At 43.2% G+C, this 25,727-nt stretch overlaps 1 protein-coding gene across 1 annotated transcript in view; it reads left to right on the top strand.

Annotated features, from left to right (window-relative positions):
- Nucleotides 1-25,727, top strand: part of HEPHL1 (hephaestin like 1) — a 60,932-nt gene that overhangs the window by 29,587 nt on the left and 5,618 nt on the right. Inside the window, exons 7-15 of the mRNA XM_059708134.1 lie at nt 1,111-1,250; nt 1,396-1,527; nt 3,356-3,567; nt 6,460-6,610; nt 9,527-9,739; nt 13,278-13,491; nt 18,223-18,362; nt 20,686-20,826; nt 25,475-25,581. Coding sequence (XP_059564117.1) covers nt 1,111-1,250; nt 1,396-1,527; nt 3,356-3,567; nt 6,460-6,610; nt 9,527-9,739; nt 13,278-13,491; nt 18,223-18,362; nt 20,686-20,826; nt 25,475-25,581 — 1,450 coding nt within the window. The remainder of the gene's footprint in view (nt 1-1,110; nt 1,251-1,395; nt 1,528-3,355; nt 3,568-6,459; nt 6,611-9,526; nt 9,740-13,277; nt 13,492-18,222; nt 18,363-20,685; nt 20,827-25,474; nt 25,582-25,727) is intronic.

Below are 25,727 nucleotides of genomic sequence, written 5' to 3'. Positions count from 1 at the left end.
GGGACCTAAGCAGGGCCATGAAGAAGGATAGAATTTGTTACACAACAGTGGAATTTTAGCTGTAGGGGTTCGTGCAGCACCTTTCATGCAGGAGAGAGTGATAAGATCAGAATGACTGCAGAAGGGGATATGCAAAGGTGAGTAGGCATTTACATAGAGAGAATTGGGGCAAAATAAACTGGATATCAATTGCAGAGGTCCTTGAACCCTCATATGATTGGCAGTTGAAAGCAAATGACAATTTTGAAACTGGTATTTGACAATGCAAATGGCCATTTTGGAGATCAGTGTTGCAGTAGTGTGTATGCTGAGAAAAAACTGAGTGAGTCTGTGTGAAATAGAGGATGGAGAGTTAGAGGTTCATGTAATGGTCCAAACACAAGGTGATGAGGGCATGAACTGGGTCATGGCAGTAGGAAGAAAGGAAAAAAAAGGTTCAAAAAAAAGGTGCTGAAAAGGAAGGGTGCACTAAAAGGTTACAAATAAAGAAAATAAGGGGGGGGTAGTAAACAGCCTGTGTAACTGCAAGAGTGATGGTACCATTGACAGAAATAAGATAATATAGAGTTAGTACTAGTCAGAATGTATAGTATTATATTTCACAACTTTGAAGCAGTATTTCATGTATGTAGCTTTTATAATGACTCTCCATTAATTAAACGACTTGATTAACTAGACACTCCATTCCTTAATCAGGCCAGATACCAAAGAGCTTACGATATGCAGAGATATTCATATTGACATCAGCAAGAGAGAGAGGGTTGCTTATTCTGCAAAGAAACCAGTTAGCTCTTTGTTACTTTGTAGGACACCATTCTGGGACTCCAGTACCGGTAAGTAAGGAGTTACCTGTGCCTTCTTCTTCGGTTGCTGGACCTTTGGGGAAGAAAGGGCAGTGGCTAAGAGAGAAATGAGCTTGCACATCATCCAGCTTCCGGCGACTTTTAAGGCTGGTTGACTATTCCTGGGAACTCTATTGAAGCCTGTTTTGTTGTTTCTTGAGAGATGGGTGGGTGGATGGGCTAAAGATCATAAAACCAAGCTCCATAATGAAGGCAGTTGGCGGATATCAGAGATGTGTTCTCAGTCAGGTTCCTACTCTTTCCACAGTGACTCTGAGCTCTACTTCACACAAGGGGACAACAGGATAGGAGGAAAATATTGGAAGGCTCAATATATAGAGTATGTTGATGCAACTTTCACTCGAAGAAAGAGACTCTCTGAGGCAGAAGCCCATCTTGGAATTCTTGGTAGAGTAAAACCATCCGGCCTGTTTTGAATGGGGGAGGGGAGATGTTTTAGCAGGCATGTACATCTACTTGGAATGACTCTTCTTCTCTTGCCTATATTCACGTCTCTCTATTTTCACCCTCTTCTCTTCTTGATATTTTTCAGGCCCAGTCATCAGGGCAGAGGTGGGCGATACCCTGACAGTGACCTTTGCCAACAAAGCTGACAAAGTCTACAGTATTTTGCCCCATGGCGTGGTCTATGACAAGGCCTCTGATGCAGCCCCAAACATAGATGGTAAGTCTCAGCCTAAGCTTAGGGAGGAAACAGGATGAGTATGCAAAGGACTTAGAACTGGACAGAACAGGTCCAAATCCTGGTCCCTTCACTTACCAGCTCAGTGAGCTTGGGCAATTATTTCTACTTTCTAAACCTTATTCTTCTCACCTATCAAATGCAGATAATGGCACTCAACTCACAGGGCTTTGGGAAGCAATGCAGAGAATTCAGGACGGAGTCTGGCCCACAGTAGGTTCTTAGGAAATGTTAATTCCTTTTTTTCCCTTAGTAGTGTAATAAATCTTAAAGCAAGCCACTTTCACAGTCATCCCCACTTCTTTAAGGTGAATAACTTTTCTGCTGCAGGTTACATGGAATTCTGTGCGTGAAGGATGAGGGGGAGATGTTTTGTTTGCATCAAAATTTTACACATGGTTTTTGCTCCAAATCTACCAAAAAATATTTATTTGTTTGTTTATTTATTTATTTATTTATATTTATTTTACTTTACTTATTTGTTAATCCTCACCCAAGGATATTTTTCCATTGATTTTTAGAGAGTGGAAGGAAGGGGGAGAGATATAGAGAGAGAGATGTGAGAGAGACACATCTATTGGTTGCCTTCTGCATGTCCCCACCAGGGCCTGGGACCAAGCCTGTTACCAATGTACCTGCCCTTGACTGGAATCGAACCTGAGACCCTTCAGTCAGCGGGCCGAAGCTCTGTCCACTGAGCCAAACCAGCTAGGGCCGAAATATTTATTTAAAACCGTATTATGTGCTTATCATCATCGATGGCTTCTCCCCATCACAGAGTAGGCGACACAGGCTCTCTGTATGTAAGGAAGGCAGCCTGTGCCCAGCGGCTGCAGGAAGTGTCCTTCCCTTCATGACACTGCTACTGGGAAACTCCGGGTCTCCTCCCAAGCCTCCTCCATCACTGCAGCTGACAGCATGGCTGCCTGGGCTACCTCTTCATGTCCCAGTGTGAGGCCAGGCCTATCAGAGCTGGCTTTGTGGTGATGATGAGGAGGGTAGAGGATGAAGGAATGGAGAGAGAATTCCTCCTCCCTAGGCCCATCCTCGCCCTCCCTGCTGCAGTAGCTCCTGTACCTGCACTTTCTTCCTTGGTTAAATGCTCACAATGACTTTTCGTAGGTGTCCAGAAAAAAAAATGTGACAACCCAAATGTCTATATTTTCTATTGTTTAACTCAGCAAACTTATAGGGCATCTTTTTGCAAAGCCCTGGATAAGATGCAGAGTGGCTCCATCTAGCAGGAGAGATTCAATATGTTCATTGCCATGTAACGTGAGGATTAAGTGCACTGTCTTTAGAATTGAACCGCCCTGGGTTTGGATCCCAGATCAGCCTTGCAGCCTTGAACTTTTCTTGTAGTTACTTGGGTTATTTCCTAGTTCAACCTTCAAGGTTTTAAACTCTTTAAAGATAGGCCTTTGGCTTAACTTTGTGGGATATACTTTGCTGGGCCAAATGTAATATATTCCACATAGAAGGCACTCAGTAATATTTTATGGCTACATTTAATTGCTAAATGGGCAACTACCACATTTTAAATATATGCTAAACCTGGTATTTGAGTAAGAATAGCATCTATGAAAATAAAAAATGTAATCTAGAAGACAATCCTTTGATAGAAGCTTCTGTCTCATGAAACAGAAGACTGTGGCAGCAGCAGCTTCCCTCGGTAGATATGTAAGCAAAATCAACTGTCCTTCTGCAAAACATATCAGAGAGAGACACCCTGGGCTGGGAGACCCAATCTGGCAAGTTTAATAATGTTCCTGGTTGTTGCTTCGAGTAATTGTTCCATTTATTTCCTCAGGATTTGTGAAACCAGGGGCACATGTTAAGCCGGGTGAAACCTTCACGTACAGATGGACAGTGCCTGAAAGCGTAAGCCCCACAGCTGCTGACCCTCCCTGTCTGACCTACCTTTACTTCTCAGCAGTTGAGCCAATCAAGGACACCAGCGCTGGCCTTGTAGGGCCGTTGCTAGTCTGTAAAAAAGGTGCTCTCAATGCTGATGGCACACAGGTAAGTCAACAAATGTTACCGAGTTCTTCTCAGGGTTGGACGTAAGAAAAAGCAGTAATACGGTTAGAGATCAGATCATAATAGTCAGTTACAAAAAGCAATTTCCCCCTCTTCCTCTTGAAACTGACTTCTACACAATGGGAATTTTATTTTATTTTTTTGGTAAATTTACATCTGACTTTCCTGTGTTACAGATGCCCACCCAGAAACCCAGGATTTCTGCTTGTTGCCTGGGGTTTGGTGGGTCTCTCCCTGTGCATTGCTTTGATTCTAGAATCTTCTGAGGTCGACATGGAGTGCAAATTGGGGTCCTTTCTTCTCGGACAAGGTTACTCAAACCTGGCCACCCATTGGAATCGCCTGGGAGCTTTTAAACATCTTTTTTCACGTGTTCCAGACCAATCCATCAGAATCTCCAGGTGATTCCAATGAGCAGCCAGGGCTGAGTGAGAACCACTGTTAACTCCTCACTACGAACTGGAAGTTAATCACTGGCTGAAAGGATAAGAAACATGTACATAACTTCTGGCAAGTCCCACCTTAGAGGCTTGGATGGTTGCACTGGTTAGTGTGGCAAAACATAGCATCCCAAGCCGTGTCTGCGTGCTATTAAATACATTGATGAAAAGAGGAAAGTCCAGTCATTTAACCATTTGAAATGACTTCACCAATCAGAAATAGCAAGACTATTTACTTAAATGGTATATTTTATAATGCTTGCATTGTATGGACCCACTTCTGGGCTCAAAGGAACTGCTAGGTAGAGGACATAAAGTGTCTTGGTCCGCCTCACATTCTCATTTCCCTGTGCAAAGGACCAATCCTGGAAATGTCTATTGGAGATTCAGTGTGTCCCTGGCCCTCTGAATGACCCTCAATAATGCTTGTGCAATAAGACTGAATATTTATACCGAACCCCAACAATCAGATAAGGTGAAGCAGAATGACTATCCCTATATTTTAAAGCTGAAGGAGCTGAGGCTCAGAGACGTTGCATGATATCCCAGGAAACACACCTAGTAAAGTAGTGATAGTCAGCAGAATATGGAACTTTGAGCATCCAACTTTGATCGTTTATCAATACACTACCCTGCTTTCTATTAGCTAAACACCTGAACCAAAAGCATAGTGTGCCAGAAACATTTTGTTAGGTACTTCTGATTTTGTCCCCGTTACATCCATTCAGTGGTAACTTCGAGGTTTGTTAGAAGCGTCTTATATTCTCTGGGAGTTGTTACCTAAGCCAAATACCATTTGTGGTCAGTCCAGTTACATAAAATCATGAAAAAAATAATGGCATTAGAACCTAGGCCTGCCTGCTTCCATACCCATAATCTTTAAAAATATACTTGTCACCCCTTTTTCCCCTCAATTTTTTATATTTTATTTTGCAAAATTTCAGGCCCACATTGTTTCTTTCTATAGCCCATGATCCTAAACTCCTGCCTGCTGAAACACCAGGCGATAAAAGCAGTTAAGTGTACAGGTACAGTATGAGTGTAAAGCAAGCAGTATCCACATCTTCCATAGGGTGTTAGGAAAGCATCACAGAGATGGGACAGCTAAGCTGGCCCTTGAGGCTGCATTAGGGTGGCAGACCATCAAAGTCAAGGGTACATACATGGAGGACAGAGACCTCCAGAACACAGCAAGTTCAGAATCGCGCAAGAAGCTAGGCTTCTCTTTGGTCAAAGTGCCAGGAGGGAAGGGCCAAGAGAGGAGGCAGTACAGGCAGGGGCCAGGTCACCGTGAGTTTAGGTTGTATTGTCCAGTATAAGGAGAAGGAGATGTGACCAGATGGCATTGCTGAGGAGCTCTCCGGAGCAGGCGGCAGGATGAAGGGTGGATTAGACAGGAGCATGTTAGGGAAAGGAGGCATTGAGGGACAGAAAATACAGTCCTCTCTCTGTTTCAGCTTTAAAGAAAAGCATATTCCATCCATTCGAGATGCTGTGTGGTCAGATGTGCTCAAATAGAAGGATTAGGAGTATACACAGTGGGAAGTAATCCATAGTCCCTTCAAGATCAACTCAAGTTAACATAATATAGCGAAGTCTCATGGGTTAACTCAATTCATTATTTCACTCACAAACATGTATTGGGTGCCTGATTTTTTTATTTTATTTTATTTATTTATTTATTTATTTATTTATTTATTTATTTATTTATTTATTTATTGGAGCTGGGGATACAGAGAGGAACCTAGAATGTTCCTACAAGGCCAACATTGCAGTGAGAAAACAATAAAAAATATGTTTATAAACAAAATATAATTTAAGGTTAGAGATATGTGCTATGAAGAGCAAAGCGAGGTAAAGGGAGTGAGTTTGAAGGCAGGCTAGAAGGCGAGTGACTGTTTTAAACAGGTGCCAGGGAAGGGCACCCCGAGGAGATGACATTTGTGCAGAGAACTGGATGGAGTAAGGGAGTGACCCAAGCAAAACCTGGGAGGACCTTCTAGGCAGTGAGAACAGCACATGAAAAGGCCCTGAGGTGGGAATGGGAGAGGTTGGTGTGAGCGTGGCTGCAGTAAGCAGGGGATGAGTATGAGGGCATGAAACGAGAGAGAGAGAGAGAGAGAGAGAGAGAGAGAGAGAGAGGCCATGATCAGGAGAGTAAGACAGTGATGAACAGCTGACAACAGCAGTACTACATGTAGAAAGCCTTCTCTCCCACCTGGGGAAGGAGAAGGATATAATGAGAAAGACGGATTTGGGGGGAGTGTAATAAATTTATCAGAATCCTCCTCAGAATCCCGATTTACAAAATTACCCTGTACCTCTACGGCTGATGCCGATTCTTGTTTACTTCGTGTTAACTTTGAACGTGAGACCGAGCTAAGAATGTCTCCAAGCTGTACTTTTCACATATTCATTTCTTTCTTCTCTGTAGAAAGGCATAGACAAGGAATTCTACCTGCTGTTCACAGTCTTTGATGAGAATCTGAGTAGGTATCTTGATGAAAACATTCAGAAGTTTACCCTGCGTCCCTTCAGTGTTGACAAAGAGGACAAAGAGTTTGTGAAGTCCAATCGGATGCATGGTATGAAAAATGACCCTTTCCCGTAAAGAAAAGGCGTCGTTGCATTTGGAGTGAAAACGTTTTAACTATCTTAGTTTTTGGTGTCTTGGGTATTGTTCTTGGATGAGCCAATTAGTTCACGGCTTCAGCCTCACAAGGTATAGTGAACCCTCAGTATCTCCCAGAGAGGTTGTGACCTTAAGTAACACTTCTAAAACACTTGGTCAGCCTTAGATGGAGCAACACAAAATTAGAACTTGCAAAGGTCACAGTGCATCTTAATTGTATGAAATCACTGACAAAATGCCCTCCCTTGGGTTCGCGATAACGGCATTAAGTCTGATAACCCCAGTGATAACTGGAGGTAATCACTGTACTGCAAAGGAGCTCTTATCATGTTGTCTGTGTGTCTGTCTAAAGGGTTAATTTGTAAAATTCTAGCCATTCCTATTCCAGATCTTCATTTAGGAGGAATTACTTAATTCACCTTCCCTGCAAGATTCCAGACTCAAGTGCCTGCTAGAGTGTGCAGCCAAAAAGGAAAAAAAAAAAAAAAGTGCCTAAAACAAACACTGTAAGATAGATAAAGGTGCTAAGCTTCTTGTCTTAGGACCCAGGATAACATCTACTTATTGCCTTTAAACATTATGAGAAAATAACAAAGCAGCCCTTAATCTCCCTCCCCTACAAGGAAGTCAAAGGTTCCAAGTGACTCACCGCAACCAGCTCACAGACTCCTAAGGTCCCGGATGCTCCATTCCACCAGAGTTCCTTCTTGGGCCAATAGAAAGCATGGAGTAACGCATTTTCATTATCATCTTCTACAAAAAGCTTCGTTATAACTCAATACAAAGTTTGTTTGCAATCTGCCTAGTAGCCAATAAAAAAACTAAAACTAGAAATGAGGAAACATAGCAATTCCTTAGTGGAGAAGGTAAGTTGCAAATGAAATTTATTATAAGAGAGGCCTGTGTATAGAAAACATTCAACAACCTCATGGGCCATGTCAAATCCAGCCTCATCTTGGTTTGGCCATGTGAACATGTTTGCATATTTTGGACATGCAGACTGTGTCATTTTAAAAGCAAAGTCAAGGAAAATCATGTATTTTAATTTAAATTTTACATTAATTATGAGTTAAATTACCTCTCAGGTCTTGCTTGTATGGAGTGGGAGGAAGAAAGGTGGCAACAATACCAAAGAGAAGGTACCTCACATGGTATACAATGCTTTGCATTGCACCTGTTCTATAGTCTATATTCAAAGATGTTTGCTGAATGAATGAACAAATGAATGAATGAATGTTTCAGAAAGAGAGGCATTAAAATAGAGTTCCCGGGCAAGAGAACATTTTTACCAGCCAGCCAAGGACTAAGTTATTACAATGATATCTCTTTGATATTCAGTGGACAAGATTTAGATAATTTATTTTCAGAGCATGATGAAAGATTCTTTTTTCAGAAAATGAGATGTTCTTTCTCAGAAGCCCAGGGCTTCTTGGAATTTCCACTAATAATCTTAGATATCTGAGGAAAATTACCAACCACCACTGGTTCTGAGACACAGAAATAAGAAGTAATTTTGTTTGAGAATGGGATTATAACAGAAGATCGTTCAGGGTATAGCAGTTGTTTCTTCCTACGATGGGCATTAGTGAAGAGTGGGGGCAGGGATGGAATCTTTATCTCTCTAATGGACATCAAACATGAGACATAGTTATGTGCAGTTGCCCCTCAGACAGTGCTGTTCAGTCATGGCATTCATTCCCTTCCCCGCCCCCCTCACACACACAGAGTGAGAATGTGCTTTGTAAATTCTCTATGCACTGCTCCAGGTAGCCACTATCAATACACTGGGATTGATGTAAAAGATAAAAAACAGTTTGCATTTCTGAAGATACAGATGGTATTCATATCTAAGTAAGAAGTACTCTAAGTTCTTTCAATTATTTTACTGAGGTAGGAAAAGTTACCATAAGGCAAACTTATTTACCCAAAGACTACCTTCTTATAAACTTAGTGTTCCTCTTCCCCACCACCCACCCCCCCAAAAATTCCTCTCCACTGAAACAACAGCCAATATAATGTCAATTAATTGCAAATCTTTCAAATGATGCAGGATCCATGAAGTCAGTAAAGGAATGTCTAATATCTTCTAGAATCAAATCAAAGCATTGACAAATAAGGATCTGACAAAATTATATGAATTAAAACTGAGAAAGAGACATTTTACAAGGGAGATGACAGGATAGGAATCTCAAAAGAAAATGATTTTCATATCAAGAGTTTTAGAGAAGCCCTAACTGGTTTGTCTCAGTGAATAGAGCGTTGGCCTATGGACTGAAGTGTCCCGGTTTCGATTCCAGTCAAGGGCATGTACTGTGGTTGCGGGCTCGATCCCCAGTAGGGGGTGTGCAGAAGGCAGCTGATCAATGTTTCTCTCTCATCAATGTTTCTAACTCTCTATTCCTCTCTCTTCCTCTCTGTAAAAATCAATAAAATATATATATTTTTAAAAGTTTTAGAGAAGACTTTGGGGAAATTGGTAAAGTCCAAAACTAAAATTGAAAATGAAAGATATCATGTTAACCATGAAACAATCTTATCAGAGAAAAGGATACCAGAACACAACCTGATTTATTCTTTACTGATTCTTATAATTCACACATGCCCTTGTGTATATGTTGTTACATGTAACATTTTCACAGTTTTCGTGTATTTTTATTATTCATTGTTCTTTCAGTTTCCATTTGAAATTGATTCACCACGACTTTTCCCCAGTACTATTATTCTCTGATAATAAGGATCTTCTGTAAAGAGTTTGAACACTTGAACACCCCACCCCCATGCATACTGAGAAGCTTTCACTAAGATTATGTGTTTTCAGTATTTCTTCAAAATTATAGTGGGCTCTGACTACGTCTTTCCTTCCATTTAGCTATTAATGGATATATGTATGGCAACCAGCCGGGCCTTAACATGTGCAAAAAGGACAGAGTTTCCTGGCATATGATTGGAATGGGCACTGACACCGACATGCATGGAGTTTATTTTCAAGGCAACACCATCCACCTTCGAGGCACTCACCGTGACACCCTGGCCCTGTTTCCCCACACCTCTACGACGGCATTCATGCAGCCGGACTATGCAGGTAAAACTTGGCAGAGCCATCTCAGGTGACCAAGTTTCTATCTTCAGGCATATACTCTTAGGGTCGTTCCTCAGAAGACATTCGTCAAATTTGGGCACTTCAGGGTGTGTAGAAAGAGGTACAGTCTTGATTAGAATCAGAGAATTCCATTTTATTCCAAACATGTAGCATAAAGGACAAAGGAGAACCATCTAAAATAACATCCACATCCACAGAGCAGAAGTGGGAGTCCTCTAAATGACCTCGCTGCACAAATCCTAGAAGCACGCTCTTGATTCATATCCATGAACAATTTAGCCCTGAGAAAGGATACATTTTTTCTCTTTAACCACAGACATCATTTTAGTTGCTGCTCTGAAGCATCTTACCAGATATGGACAGCCCAGTGGGTGCTTCTAGGTTATGGACATGGCCTGGTCTGCCTTCGCTAGAGATTGATAATTTCCCTTTTGATGACGTATTTGGGGGCTTTCTGTTTTCATTCTGTTGGGCACTCTTGGTTTCCCCAGAGGATAAGCTGCACTGGGCCTGAAGTCCATGGAAGGCCCAGTGAGGTGCCCGCATGGCACCTCTTCTTTTAGAGACTCCTAAGCCAATTAAATACTCAAGGCACTTTTATAAGAGATATAGAGCAATACAGGGCAGCATATGCTTGCTGTTGCATGAAAAGTAAGGATAACAAGTGCTATCCTTTCAACATGTTTCTACACCTAACATTTTCGTTAGCTTTGAAAAGAAACCAATATGCTACTCAAGATGAGTACTTGCCAACTCTGCCCCCTTCATGAATGGATGTTTACTTCTTTAATTAACACTGAAATTGCAGTGTAGGTGCCTCCTGGTGCCATTGGTTAAGAAATTGAGGTTTGGGCTTCAAAACTTTTGCCCAATAATTGCCCCAGAGTAGGAGCTCCATAATCTGTGCCTTGTAAACATCTAGTATTCAGCCTTTCTATATTAATATAATTATTCAATTATAAGTCACCCAAACCAAGGGATGCCTTGGGCACAATGATTTTTTTTTTTTTAAAATACACTCCAAAACCAAAAAGAGGAGAGGAGAGAATTGCCAAATAGTTTTAATCCATTGAAACAGACATTCAAAGCTAGAGCTGGCTGGGATAATTTTAGAGACCTGGCTACTTATTACATGCCATGAGTATTACTCATGTGCTCTACAGGCTTCTAAAGAGCTTCATGACAGTGGTTTCCGGTTTATGTTTGGTGGTAAGTATAAATCTGTGACTGCTTAACAGCTTGGTCATTTCACCAATTCCTGTCCCTCGTCTATCAGCCAAAAAGAGTGCCCCAAACTGGGCAAAGTAGACTATAGTCTGCAACTCAAACATTTTCTTTTTCTTTTTTTTAAAATCACTCTGTTGAGGTATGATTGATATGCAAAAAGCTGTACGCATTTAATATCTACAAATGAACTAGTTTGGAGTTAAGTACACACCTCTAAAACCATCACCACAAACAAGGCCTTAAACTCCTCTTTGTTCTGGGAGAAAATAATTCCTTGACTATTGAAAAACATGATGAACACAACATATGCAGAAGAAGCTCTTTCCAAGTCTGTCCTCAGAGGTGCTTTCCCTTGTGGTTTCACAGAGTCTCTTCTGCCGCAACCTTTTGCAGCAGGGGTTCAGGATTTGAAGGAGGGGCTGACGCACAAGTGAAAATACTGTACAAGAAATATGAATTTAGAAGGCATGGGGGGCCAGGTGGAGCCCTCTCGCTTGGAGAGGCACACTGAAACCTGGACTCATCTGCTTTTTATTCAGTTTTAGATGCACATCTTGCTCTCAGTAAAGCACTGGCAAACAGGTAGCAGACAGACCGTCTCTAAGGTCAGTAAAGATCAGTAAAGAACAGTAAGGTGCAGTAAACGTTTACTTTGGGCTATTAGGTCAGGAAATTGCTTCGAGCCACCACTATTTCAACACCAAACAGTCGGTGCCTAGCGTCAGCCTACTAATGCCCAAGGTCCATGGGCCTCCCTCGTTCCTTGGCGCACTCTTATGACAGTATTAGGAAAGCGGTGGCTTCCCACACTCTTCCTCATGAAGGTACGCACCAGAGGCTTGGAGGTTCTAAGGTGGCCACTGAACCAACAACTTTTGCTCATCCTGAAGGGATAATTTGGCAGTATTTAGATATGTGTAGCATGATAAAAATTCTCTCTGTGCACCATAGATAATGAAGGCTACAGTAATTACTCACCTCTAAGAACAGATTCTACTAGAGGAAGAGGAGATTTATTGATCCAATCATTTTAATAACAGTAAATATCTTCCAACAATTTTGTTTTATATGATTTTATGGTGAGTTCAATTAAAATATATCTACCTGATGCTAATACATCTAGAAAATTCAGTTTAAAAATGACATAATCTCAATCAAACATGATTGTTGGCCCTAGGTGGGGAAATCTGATTGACTTTTTATTTTTTACTTTTCCTCTGGCATAATGTAGACCTATCATTGGTAATGAGAATCTCCTTGGCTCAAAGGCTTAATGAAGTAGTATGTTTGGCTTTAATAATACCTTATATGTGTATGGTGCTTTATAGTTTATGAAATCCTTTAGGGCAAATACATGGCTTCAGAAATGAGTCCCCATTTGAACTTTGTCTAGGATATTAATCTTACAGGTAATTAGTTCTGTTTCAACTGGGCTGGGCTAAGATAATCATCCCCAGCTGTGATCTTCCAAGAGTACCTATCTTCTAATAGGTGTGCACAACAGAGAAGACCCAGAGAAATTACTTTTCGGCAGCAACTTTAGAAGTTTTATTTTTCCACTAGAGGCCTGGTGCATGAAAATTCATGCACTGGAGGAGGGGGTCCCTCAGCCCAGCCTGCCCCCTCTCACAGTCTGGAAGCCCTCAGGGGCAGGAGGTGACCCGGTGATCAGGGGAAGGTGACACCCCCATCACACCTCTGCTGCTGCCACTGCCGGCAGTGCAAGCCTGAGCCTCAAGTGGCCCTGGGTGGCTGGACAGCCACCATCGAGGCTTGCCTGCACCTCGGGCCCATTCTAAGCGGCTGGGCAGCCGATATCTGAGGCCTGCCTGCGCCTTGGGCCAGCTGTAGGAGGCTGGGGGCTGAGGGCAGGTCTGGCTGCACCATGCATCTACCTCACCCTCCCTTCCCCCCTCCCCCCAGCAGGGCTGAAAGGACTAGAGGTTCCAGCAGGGCTGAGGGGACTGGGCGCCTCCATCTTGGGGCTATGGGCGCTGCCATCTTTGTGATGGTGTGACAGTCAATTTGCACATTCCCTCTTTATCAGATAGGATTGCAAGTGAATTTCAGATGGTATTTTCCTCCCATAAGTAAATATATTCCAAGTAATGTTTTCCCCCTTGGGGGTACGATTTTGAAATACTACATAAAGGTGACGTTTTAAAAAAAATGTACCTTCCCAGTTATTTATTTTGGGATAAAATATGTAAGTTTGCTAGCAAACCCACACCAAGAACAACAACAAAAACCACAATCGACCACCATACCAAACGCCGAGCCGTTTCTCTTCCAGGTATTTTCAGGGTGTTTTGTTCCACCATGCACCACTTCACGAGAGGCATGAATCAGATATACGAGGTCAACAGCTGCGGCAACAAGGACCCTTCAGAGCAGCCGTACGGGATGATAAGAACCTTTTACATCGCCGCTGAAGAGGTAGAATGGGATTATGCCCCTAACAAAAACTGGGAGTTCGAAAAGCAGCACTTGGACGCAGGAGGGGAAAGGTACCACGGGCGAAGCCGCCAGGTCTCTTGGGTGGGATTGCACATGCGCCGTAGACAGTTTTCAAATGTGGAAACCTAAGAATGCCCCAGTTTTGCCTGCACGGTTCTGGCAGAGACTTTTACTGTGAGCACAAAAGGTGAAGGAAGCTGCCCGTCTCCATCCCAAGAAGGGGACCTGAGGTCATTTTGAGGGCCCTTGCGGGCGGGCTCAGTACACCTCCACCAGCAGTGGCTGGTCCACATGTGGCTGTGACGAATGAAAGTGACTTTGAGTGAGCGTCTAGAGCAGCGGTTCTCAACCTGTGGGTCCCGACCCCTTTGGGGGTCAAACGACCCTTTCACAGGGGTCGCCTAAGACCATCGGAAAACACATATATTTTTTATGATTAATCACTATACTTTAATTATGTTCAGTTTGTAACAATGAAATTAGGGGTCACCACAACATGAGGAACTGTATTAAAGGGTTGCAGCATTAGGAAGGTTGAGAATCACTGATCTAGAGCGAAAGGGTTTAGGGGAGGAGGCGGATCCCAGTGATCGTGGGACTGAGAAGACAGAAGGTGAAGCAGGCGGCAGAGAGGGTGTAGACCCTGGTGAGAGGATGGACTGCGGTAGATTGAGGACTGCGAGGAAGGGGGCGGGAGGGGGGGCCACTGGCCAAGTGCTGATCTGGGTGGGAGACAACCCAGCAGCAGGCAGAAATATCATTTGAGATAGGAGGAGCAGGTCTCCTCTACAGGGCCCTGTACCCAGGAAGTCAGCAAGACTGATCTTCACCTGAAAGCGCTGTCAGCCATGCTAAGCATCAAAGAAACAGCGAGGCTCAAGCCCCTGCTGGCTAGTGAGCCCTGATCCTCCTAAGCCCCCAGGATGCACTGCGGTAGAGTCAGACAAGGTAGAGGCATCTGTCAGGCTCAGACCTGCAGACTTCCTCCCCCCAAAGTTCATCTCCCCCCACTTCTCAGCTTCCCTCTGTTTGGATATCACTGCCCCCCATAGACAGACTCGGAGATTTCCATGCAGAGAGCTAAAATCGCCCAACTGGTCATTGGAAGAGCTGGAATTGAACACAGACCTTTTGAAAGACAAATACCAGGACATGTTGACTTCGGTGCCCCTGTCCTCTTGGTTCTTTATTATCATCCTTCCTTCTCCCCTCCCCTCCACACTCCTCATACTTATCCTTTATGGCTATGCCACGCACAAACTCCTCTACACATAGCTGTTCCTGACCCAATAGGTTTGTATCTCTTCTACCTTGTTGACCTCTGTTTTGAGGGTTCAGATTCCTGGAAAAGAGAGTATAACAGTGCCACCTTATGGATAACTGAAGAAACAAAATGAATCCACATTTTAAAAAGATTTGCCTCGGGGACAAGACGACTTAAAATTCATTCAATTATTCACCAATCCATTTGTTAAACCAGACACCCCTCTCCTACAAAACCAGTGCTGCCAATACAAGCTAAGAACTGATGTCAGTGCAATGGAATAGGAATGAATACTAATTTGGCCTTTTCTAAAAGGATTATTCCTTTACAAGGCTGCCATAACTAAAGAAATAATTTTGTTGCATGTACAATTTTAGCTCATGAGTATGTAAGATACATAGCCTTCCTTATTTTCTGGAAACTCAGTGTAATTTCAGTATTAAGTCGCCCGCCCTCACCCCTCATCCCTCTGGGCTGGCAGGAAGTTCTAGGTTCAGTCTTCTGGGGTTGTCTCCCCAGTTATACAGAAGGATAGCAGGTGCTGAGTGTACTTGCACACTGCCCCTGCCACTCTGGATTATTGTCCGTGAACAAATAAATAGATAAAAGCAAAGTAAAATGAGAGCATGTTCACATGTTCAAAGTATAACCAATTTGTAGATAAAATAACAGTACAGAAATGAAACAAGTTCCCCTAGTGGGACATCTGTGGTACCCTGTCAATAGGAGCCCAGGAACAAAGGCCCCTTCTATACCCCAGTTGCAATTCCTCTGTCCTTTGACCCAAGGCCATCGTGGGACACATCTGTTTTTTTAAACCACCACTGGGTACAGGAAGTCTTTCCCTGAGGCTTGCTAAGATCATACTGGGGGAGCCTTGGGTCCCAGAAGGCAAAAATGGGGCCATCAGCACAATGCCAGGGTTTGTGCAGTGGGAGAGAATTTGAAAACAGAAGTTCAGTTGCTATAGAGAAATAAAGTTGAATTATTAGTATTTTTGACTGACATGCAGATAATGTAACTAACCTGGGATTCAAGATAATAACCTCCATCTATTGAGCACCCACCGGGATCCAAGCATTTTGCTAGAGCTTTTACAAACTACCTGGTATGACCCTCACAACACACGTGATTAGCTTTGACTCAGCACCACACAGGACATCCTAAAGAGATAATGATAGAGCAAGTGCTTACATGGTGCTTAATAAGTGTCAGGCTCAGTGCATTACAGATCTTATCTCATATAATCCTCACACCAATCCTGGGAGCTAGACACATTATTATCACCTCATTTTCAGGAAAAGGAAAGCTGAAAACAGCAGAGCGTGGCTCCAGAGTCTGTACTTGTCACTACCACAAGCGTTACTGTGACACCTGGAAAATAAAAGCAGAAGAAAAGTTCCTTCCCTTGGAAAGCATACAGTGTAGGGTAGAAGGTATATGTGCGTTTGTTAAATACCTACTGTGTGGTAGGCATTGTGCAAAGTGCTGGCGAAACAGTGCTGAGAAGGGCAGACAAGGCCCTTCTCACATAGACTTGATGGTCCATGGGGAAGACATAAGGACAAGCACATTGAGTGAGGCAATCACTATGGGAGGGAAGTGCAGAGTGCAGCCAGAACTCATAACAGGAGCACACAGCCCCCTCTGGGGGAAAGACAGAAATCGGTTAAGTGGTTGGGGAAAGCTTCTGGGAGGAAGAAATCTTTGACCAGGAACATGAGGAGTAAACAAATTGAAGAGGTAGGAGCTGCACTCTTGGCACAGGGAACAGCACATGGGAGGCCTGGAGGTGGAGAGGGCATGTGGTGTTCAAGAAAGTGAATGTTTAGCCCTGATGGGTGTGGCTAAGTTGGTTGAGCACAGTCCCATGCACAGAGAGGTAGCTGGTTCGATTCCTGGTTGGGTCAGGTTTTGAGCTTGAGCCCCATAGGGGGCATGCATGAGGCAGCTAATCAAGGTTTCTCTCCCTCTCCCTCTCCCTCTCCCTCTCCCTTCCTCTCTCTCTCAATAGAAACTTTTCTTTTCTTTTTTTAAGAGTGAGTGTTTAGAATGACCTGAGCATAGAGTATGTGGGGGCCAGTGATGGGAAATAAGGCTTGGGAGGCTGGCAGAGGCAGATAGTGAAGTGGTGACATGAGAGCCAATTCAAAGAGTTTGGCAGTGGGAAGCCATAAAAAGGCTTTCCACAAGCACCGACGTGGTTGAATTTATTGTTTAGGATCACTGTCTGCAGTGTAGAGCATAGAGGAATGGGAGGAGTGTAGTCGGCAGGAGGATGGTTAGGAACAATTCCAGTTAATGCCGGTGGCTTAGATTGAAGTGTGGGCAGTTTCACATATCGCCATAGTTTAGAGATAAAATTGATAGATTTTTTTTAAATCTTCTGTGATGGTCTAGCTTGGTGATAGATGAAGTATACAGTCAGTCTTCATTATTGGTGGGTTCCACATTCACGACTTCGCTTGTTCATTAAAATTTATTTGTGACCCCCAAATACATTCTTGTGGTGCTTTTGTGAACATTTGCAGATATGCATAAGGCAGCAATAATTTTGTGTCCCCTGATATTCGTGTTAAGCAAGGCCTTGCTCTGCCTTCTTGTCTCCAATCTCATGCTGTAAACCAATGTTCTATTTGTCGTTTATTTAGCAACACTTCCCCCCCCCCATTTTATGCTTTTTATTGGTGATTTAGCTGTTTAAAATTTCCCCCAACAGTATCTGAATGCCCAAGAGGCCTTACAGAGGAAATATTTGTGTTAGACAAGCTTCATTCAGGCCTGCGTTACAGGACTGTTAGCTGTGAATTCAATGTTGATGAATCAGAAGTATATATTAACTAAGATGAGTTTAAACAGAAACATGTGTAAAGCAAGGTTCTATATTGATCTGTTAATGGAAATATTGTGGCCAAAGGTGAAGTGGAACCCAGCCCTGTATTTCCCCGGGGAACGTAGTTCAGTTAACTCAGTGTTTGTGGTGACTTTCTAGAACGTAACTACTGTGATTAACGAGAACCAACTGTATCTGTATTTGTACATTGGCATATGCCCAAACCACAGGCTTTCTTGAGCTCTTTCAAAGTGGGAAAGCAAACCAAGGAACAGAATGATAACATGAAATCTGGAGCAATGTGGGCGCGTGGGTGTTTGCACGCATGGGCATGTGTGTGAGGTAGTTACTACCCAGAAGGAAATTCCAACCCCAAGGGGCCCTTGGGCGTCTCTAACTGAGACCAGCCCTTACTCAGCACGCAGCCGGGCTGTAGAGCAATGGCTCCCAAGAGCGAGCCGTGAGCCAGTGCTGGGCTGCTTGCAGCAGTACCCGCTGAGTGCCTTCAAATGCGGACTCCTTGCCCCACTCCCCAACAGCGTGGCGCAAAGGCCAGCTCCCCGGGGAGATCCTAATCGCAGTGAGGTCGGGGCAGTACTGCCCCGGAGTGCCCCGCATCACTCAGAAGCACTCGGGTTTTTCTATCGTCTAACAACTTTAATTTCCGCTGCTTCTGGTTTGCAGACATGGAGATATATTTATGAACCACACTGAAAACTGGATTGGCTCTCAGTACAAGAAGGTGGTTTACAGGGAATACACCGATGGAGAATTTGTCGAGATCAAAGCCCGGCCACCTCGAGAGGAGCACTTAGAACTGCTGGGTATGGCGCATGGGCACGCGCACACACACACACACACACACACACACACACACACACACACACACACGTCCCTTAGATTTACACCTGAGAACGGAGGGAAGGAACAGAGTAGCCTGCCTGCATTCGGCCGCGTGCAACCTCTTCCTGCCCTCCCACTTTCAAGGAGCATGCTCTGTGCTCGGCCCATCCAACGCACAGTCAGATGGACAGAGCGCTGGCATAACTTCTCCAAGGTCCTCGATTACCCGTGCACGAGGCCATAACAACACACATGGAAATAATTCTGACGAAAGAGGAAGCCCTTGTGGGAGAGGGGTGCTCAGGGTGAAAGGCCTGGTTTCCATTTGGGTCATGGCCTTCTTAGAACCATTCTGCCTGGCTGATGCCTGGGGCTGCCTGACCCTGTGATCAAGTTAACCCCCCCCTCCCTTTCTTCCTTTTTTCACCTGAGAATCCCCAAACCTGATCCCATCGTGAAGATGTGATCTCAAGGTAGAGGACTAACCTAGATGACTTTCTGAAACCCGTTCCCATTTTTAAATGCCCATGGTAACTTATGTGCATAACATGACTTTACGTAGTGCTTTTTAATATCAAAATAAGGGCCCACGACTGCTAGCTCAATCAATGATCAAATACCCCACCCAGCCACACCACACCTTCACCACCTATTAATATTGGCACACAAGCTTGTTTGTCGCACTGAATGAAGTCAGCCCTGGTGGCAGCGTTTCTTCTTTTGAGACTTGTGTGTGCCAACTGAGCTCTGAAGAAAAGGTGCTGGTCCTGCCAAGGGAGCTGGGTTGCCCCTCAGAGAGCCCCAGGTTGGTTCTGCTCAGTAAAATGACGCAAACGATGACTCCCTCAGAGGCAAGTCCTTGCAGCACTTCCGCCAGAGGAACAGGAGGCCCATCGACTCCTTTTCTGCAGCTCAGAGAGAGGCCTGCCTCCTGAAGTTACAAAAGGCACAAGGCAGGCCCAGTACCGCTCATTACTGCTCCCTGTGACCTACCAGGCCACACATCCAAAAGCATTCTCTGTTACCAGTGCAGCAAGCCTGTGCAATATAAGTGGTAATGAATATACAAATAGTGATTTTAATTTAGGCATACACATGCCCTACTGGTAATTATACCAAACTTACTGTTTAAAAACAACATGCCTAGAAATGTCTTTTCTAGCTTTATCATTTTTTCAGACACTTCCTAATTCACACTATTTCCTTCCAAAGATAATAATAGTCCAACAAATGTTAGATTTTTTTTTTTTTTAGGTCTTTCTCAGAAAATCAATTAAAACCATGGTCTGAATCAGTAATGAATGGATAGGTGTGGTCAGACCTTCCTTTCATGAGCATATCTCCCATGAATGTAGAATTCAATAAATGCCCAAGAATGTGAATAAATAGGGAACTGGTCTCAGGTGCTTTCAAAATGGGAGTCTGTTTCCATCCCCATCAAAGCGGGGCCTCAAGAATGCCACTGTGTGTAATGCTCTGTCAGTGTGGTTGGGGGCTGGGCAAACTGCCTGGGCCACATTCTGGGCACTAAGAGCTAAAAGGCACCTGGCATGGGCGATGGCATCCCATAGTCATGCTGGCACAGGCTTCCCCTGCTTTCCATTGGCACACAGGCCGGTTGCTTCTAACAGAAATTTGTATAAATGAGGACCGAAGTGAGCGCATCTCAGCTATCCAAATATTGAGAAACAGCGTTGGACATGCATTAGTGAAATCACTGTATTGATCATAAATCAATATATAAATTTACATTTTGTCCTTATCTTTCAAATCCCTTTTATACATATAACTTCACTGTATCATTATTTATAATAATTATTATTACATCCATTTACCAGATAGTGAGCAATTTCAGACTTAACAAAAGTTGCACACAGGGAGATTACAACTGAAAGTCTTCATTTTGTGGATATGGCTTTTCCTGGAGATTATGTCTAAGCAGTAGTAGAAATTTAAGCATTTATTGTGTTTCAGTGCACTGAAATAAGCACTTTACATGCAGTAACTTATTTAATCCTATAATAAAAGCATCATTAAACCCATCTTATAGAAGAAGAAGTTGAGATTCAGGCAGGCCTTGACTATAAGGCCTCTCTAATAAGTGAAGGAGGCAGGATTTGGGCCCAAATTGGTCCAATTGCCAAAACTACATGCTATTTAATACTATATATATGGCCCTCTAAAGGAAATACACTAATGAAGAAGCTAATATTTATTTTATTTTGCCAAATACTACCTATATTTAAATTACTTCAGTGTTGAAAGAGCAACGATAATGCACACAGACCTGTGTTTTGCCTTTAGGCCCAATGATACATGCCGAGGTGGGTGACTCTATCCTGATCATATTTAAGAACAAAGCAGATCGGCCCTACTCCATCTCAGCCCATGGTGTGGAGAACACGGAGAGTGGGAAGCGACTCCAAGTGTCCATGACAAAGCCAGGTAAGTCACCCCAGAGGTCTGCTCATCCTGATGAGGATACCAGACTCAACTCTTTTCTGATCATTTCTGATCTCATTTTAATGTTAATGCATTCCAGCCATCATGTAGTCACTCCCAATATGAGATCATCATTCACCCAATGACCAAATGTTTATGGAGGTCCTAAGGTCCATTAGGGACCTAAATATGTAGTAAGACATGATAATAGCTAACACATATTGAATGTTAACCTTATGCCATGCTTTATATATTAAAAAAACACACACACTAATTTACCCTTATAATAACCCAGTGAGGTAGACACTAATAATAGTTCATTAAATCTGGTACCATTGATTAGAATGTCCATCATTATTTATTCTGTTTCTTAAAAAGAAAAAGACATGCTGCCAATTAAACTTTAACATGCCACTGATTTTGAAAACACATCCTGACTTCAGTTATATTAAATTGTGAAAAATGTTTATCCTATAATTGATGAAATATGGTATTATGTCCATTTAACAAATGCCAAAAGCACAAAGGAGTAAAGAACTTGACTAGGTCATACATTAGTAATGAGGGGAACCCCAGTTTGTTTGATATTAGAACCTGACCTCTTAACCACGTAGCTCTCTAAAGATGCTTCAAATGAGTTTGGGAGAAAAAAGCAAATAAGATCAATCATTTCAGTAGTAGTGTGGGTTACACATGATGAAATTCTAAGTAGTGAAGAATTTTAAGAATGTGGCTGGGTGTGTTTATAAAAGTTCCAGAGAAGGAAAATTCATGAAGACTGATTGATTACTTAGAAACAATTAGGAAAAGGAGTAATTAGGTAAAGTTTTATATAGGAGGTAGAATTCCAGTTGGGTTTTAAAAGATAAACCAAACCCAGCTGGCGTTGCTCAATGGTTGAGCATCAACCTATGAATCAGTTGGTCATGGTTTGGTTCCCCGTCAGGCTACATGCCTGCATTGTTGGCTCAACCCCAGTAGAGAACATGCAGGAGGCAGTTGATCAATGATTCAATGATTCTCATCATGTATATTTCTCTCTCTCCCTTCCTCTCTAAAATAGATAAATAGATAGATAGATGATAGATAGATAGATAGATAGATAGATAGATAGATAGATAGATAGATCCCCGAAGGGAGAGAAAAAGCTCATAATTTAAGCAGCTTCCCATAACATTTACACAGTTGAAGTGTGGTTGTAATAAATGTGAAGAGCTACTGTGACCTTCAGTTATGAAATTGACAGCAACCATCAGTATAATTGTATAATCACAGGGTGGTTATATTTCTTTTTACCTCTTCTGTGTAGTAAAATTATAATACTTAATACTATAGTAATTATAATAAAAGTCATATGAACTTTAAAAAAAGTAAAAACGCATAAGAAGGAGAAAACAAAACAATCTCATGCATCGCTAGAAACATCAGCAAGGTACCTATACAAGTATGCAGCTGGGGAAAGGAAAATCATCATTGGCTGATATTCTTCTGCCACACCCCACTCCACCCCATCCCCAGTAACAGAAGCCTGTATTTTGCGGCTTCAAAAAGCTTCTCATGAACATCCTAAATGTCTATCTATAGGAAAACAGTGAAGTAAATTTTGGAATATCCTTACGATGGACTATTATGCAGCCATTAAATGAAATTTAAGACAGCTTGAATGACATGGGAAACACTGGTGGTATCATATTAAGCAAAATACAAGTATAATGGGGAGGCCCGAGGGAAATAAACCAAAATGTTAATAAAGGTTATATCTTCGTGATGGTACTTGAGTAGCAGAGTGATGCTTTTTTCTACTTCTTCACATTTTATTGTACTTTTTAGATTTTCTATAATGAATGTGTCTTACTTAGGTGAAGAGGGACATGTTTTAAAATGGGTCAAAAATCCATTTAGTTATTCATTTTTGATGGTTGAAAGCATCTCAGGGGGAGAGGGGGAGAAAGAAAGGTGCCAATCAGGCATTGATGGGACTCTGGTAGGGCTGTGGACAAGCTGGGGTGACCTTTTGCAGGCTGTTGTGCCCTAATGGTGAGGACGTGCAAGGGACACAGCTCCTCTATGCTGGCTGGCTTTCCAAGAGTCCTCGATGTGAGGTTATGGGAGTGGGGAGAAGAATGATTAGAAAGTGACAAAGGGGAATTTTTCCAACCAGAAATCAGAGAGAGAGAATCCCCACAAGGGTCTGACAGGCAGAAGGGTATGGGAGAGCCCAGAGATGAGGGTAGGAGCAAGAAACTAACTGTGGGCAGGAAGTCCAGGCAAGCTGGAGAAGAGTAATCTGGGCATGCCCAGCATCGTAAGAAAACTAAGCAGCCCCTATCTTCTCTTTCAAAATTAAATGACTCAGAAAACATTTACGGAGCAGCTTCTTTTTATTTAAGGCTGTGCTCTCTGCTGGATTGTTCCAACTTTAATCATACCACACCAGTAGCCACTTGCATTTAGGAAGCTAAATATCAGCGTTTTTATCTTGTGATTAATAAGGCATGGAGGCTATACTAAACTTAATGGAAATTAGACCTAAAGTCATATTGCTAACCCACTGGTGTATGAGCACTTATGGAGCAAAGTTACATGTAAGCAGTACCTTTATGGCTCACATTCAGCTATAGGTTATTTGTCCTGATGTGGTGGGGGTGGGACACAGTTCAAAAGGAGATAGTGATTTAAATGTGGCTTTTATTTGAGACTTTTACAATGGGATTATTTAGCTAATTCATGAGTATCTTTATGACTCCTCTGCAAGGCTCTGGATTGGCCACGGGGGGTTGCACAGGTATGGTGCCTAGCAACAGGCAGTGCACACACTTGTTATTAGTATAGATAGAAATGAACATGTATTGACTGCCTTCAATGTGAGGCACTATCCTAGGTATTTTACTTCATTTCATCCTCACAACAGTCTGAAGACTGGATAACTACCCCACTTAATAAGTCAGGTGTGCCATGCCAGCACAGCCAAGGGTTCGGTGAGCCCGAGGGGGGTGGCAAAGGATGTAGGAAAGGTAGACAAAGAGAATAAGCTGAGTCTAGGTGGATCTCCTGCGCCTGGCTAAGGACACAGAGAGCGAGATCCAGAGGGCAAGTTGAGCCTTTATTTTATAGCCAGAGGTAAACAAGCTAGTGGTCACCATAGTTACAATGTTCTTGTGAGTTTCACTTGTTTTGGCAGCACTTGCTGTACCTCCCACAGCCCATTAGCTACCCAGATATGATCTAGGGAGGTCATAAGGTCAAGCCTAATTATGCTAAGAGGGCTGTGCCCTCTAAGCTGGGACTTATTTGTGGCTTTGCCAACAGGTCAGTCAGAGCTTAACCCTATAGTGCTCCCTACAGTAAGGAAACTAAAGTTCATGGAGGTTAAGTAGTGTGTCAAAGGTTGGGTAAGTAGGAAATCATGGGGTTGAGATTTGGAACTAGATCTCTCTGGTTCTAACTAGATCTCACCTGTTTGCACATTAAAATCACCTGAGAAGCTTAAAAAAAATACCCTAGTCCCAGACCCCCCACATTCTAATTTCATTGGTTTGGGATGAGGCCTGAGCAGTGAGGGTTCACAAAGCTTCCTGGTTATTGCATAGGAAGCCAAGGCTGAAATCCATGGTAATTCAAGTGAGCTTGAGCGTAACTCTTGGGAGAGAGACATGACATTTGAGGGGGGAAAGCAGTGAAGTATAAAATAAGTCTTCATTTCTTAAATAAACATCAACACTAATAAAAGAGAAAAATGGTAATTGGCGTACGAGCTACCCTTTTCATTGGCTAATCAGGGCTATATGCAAATTAACTGCCAACTAAGATTGGCAGTTAACTGCCAACTAAGATTGGCAGTTAACTGCCAACTAAGATTGGCAGTTAACTGCCAACAAGATGGTGGTTAATTTGCATATGTAGGCACAATGCAGGGAGGCGAAAGGGAAAACAGGAAGAAGCCCCCTGCCACTGACAGTGATCGGAAACCCAGGGGGGAGCTAAGAGCTGGGGGGCAGGGCAAAGGCGGCCCTGAGGCCGCCTTTGCCCTGCCCCCCAGCCATGATCGGAGAATCAGGTGCCTTTTCCACCCTGGCCAGTGATAGCAGGAAGTAGGGGTAGAGCCAGCGATGGGAGCTGGGCACGGTCGAAGCTGGCAGTCCCGAGAGCTAGGGGTCCCTTGCCTGGGCCTAAAGTGAAGCCCACGATCGCGGGGCCGCTGCAGCTGCAGGTCCCCGCTGCCTGGGCCGGACGCCTCAGCCAGAGGCGTCAGGCCTGGGCAAGGGGCCAATCCTGCGATTGGAGGGTGATGGGGGTCAACGCCTGAGGGCTCCCAGTATGTGAGAGGGGGCAGGCTGGGCTGAGGGACACTCCCCCCGCCCCCACACACCCAGTGCACGAATTTCGTGCACCAGGCCCCTAGTTAATTGATAATAGAAAGAGCAAACTAGAGGGGAAGCTCTAGTCTGAAATGAAATATCGGCCACTATGAAACTGCAGAAAATCAAGATGTGAGTTTAATGGGGTCATTTCTAATGAATGGGTACTTCTCCCTAGCAAGGAACATCAACCAAAATATATATAGATCTGTTTGTATTATTTCTCCAGCTAAATCGCCTGGAATAAGAGGTAACACTAGTAAATCCTTTCTATTTCTTCTCATTCATTTCAGGAGAAGTAAAAACTTACATATGGAATGTCCCTAAAAGGTCAGGTCCAGGGCCATCTGACCCAAATTGTATTCCATGGGTTTACTATTCAACAGTAAACTTTGTGAAGGTAAGATGGAGAGAGCAACCAAAGTGCTCACAGTAATATGGCTTTAAGTTGACTATTAAGTTATCACAATTCTGGTGGGTATATGTGAAGGGTATCATGGTTTAGAGCAGGGGTCTCAAACTATGGCTATTTGTTTACATTCTCTA

The sequence above is a fragment of the Myotis daubentonii genome, chromosome 9 (assembly GCF_963259705.1).
Source record: "Myotis daubentonii chromosome 9, mMyoDau2.1, whole genome shotgun sequence".
NCBI classification, from domain to species: domain Eukaryota; kingdom Metazoa; phylum Chordata; class Mammalia; order Chiroptera; family Vespertilionidae; genus Myotis; species Myotis daubentonii.
The sequence above is the reverse complement of the archived record's forward strand: the minus strand, read 5'-3'. Positions and strand labels throughout refer to the sequence as shown.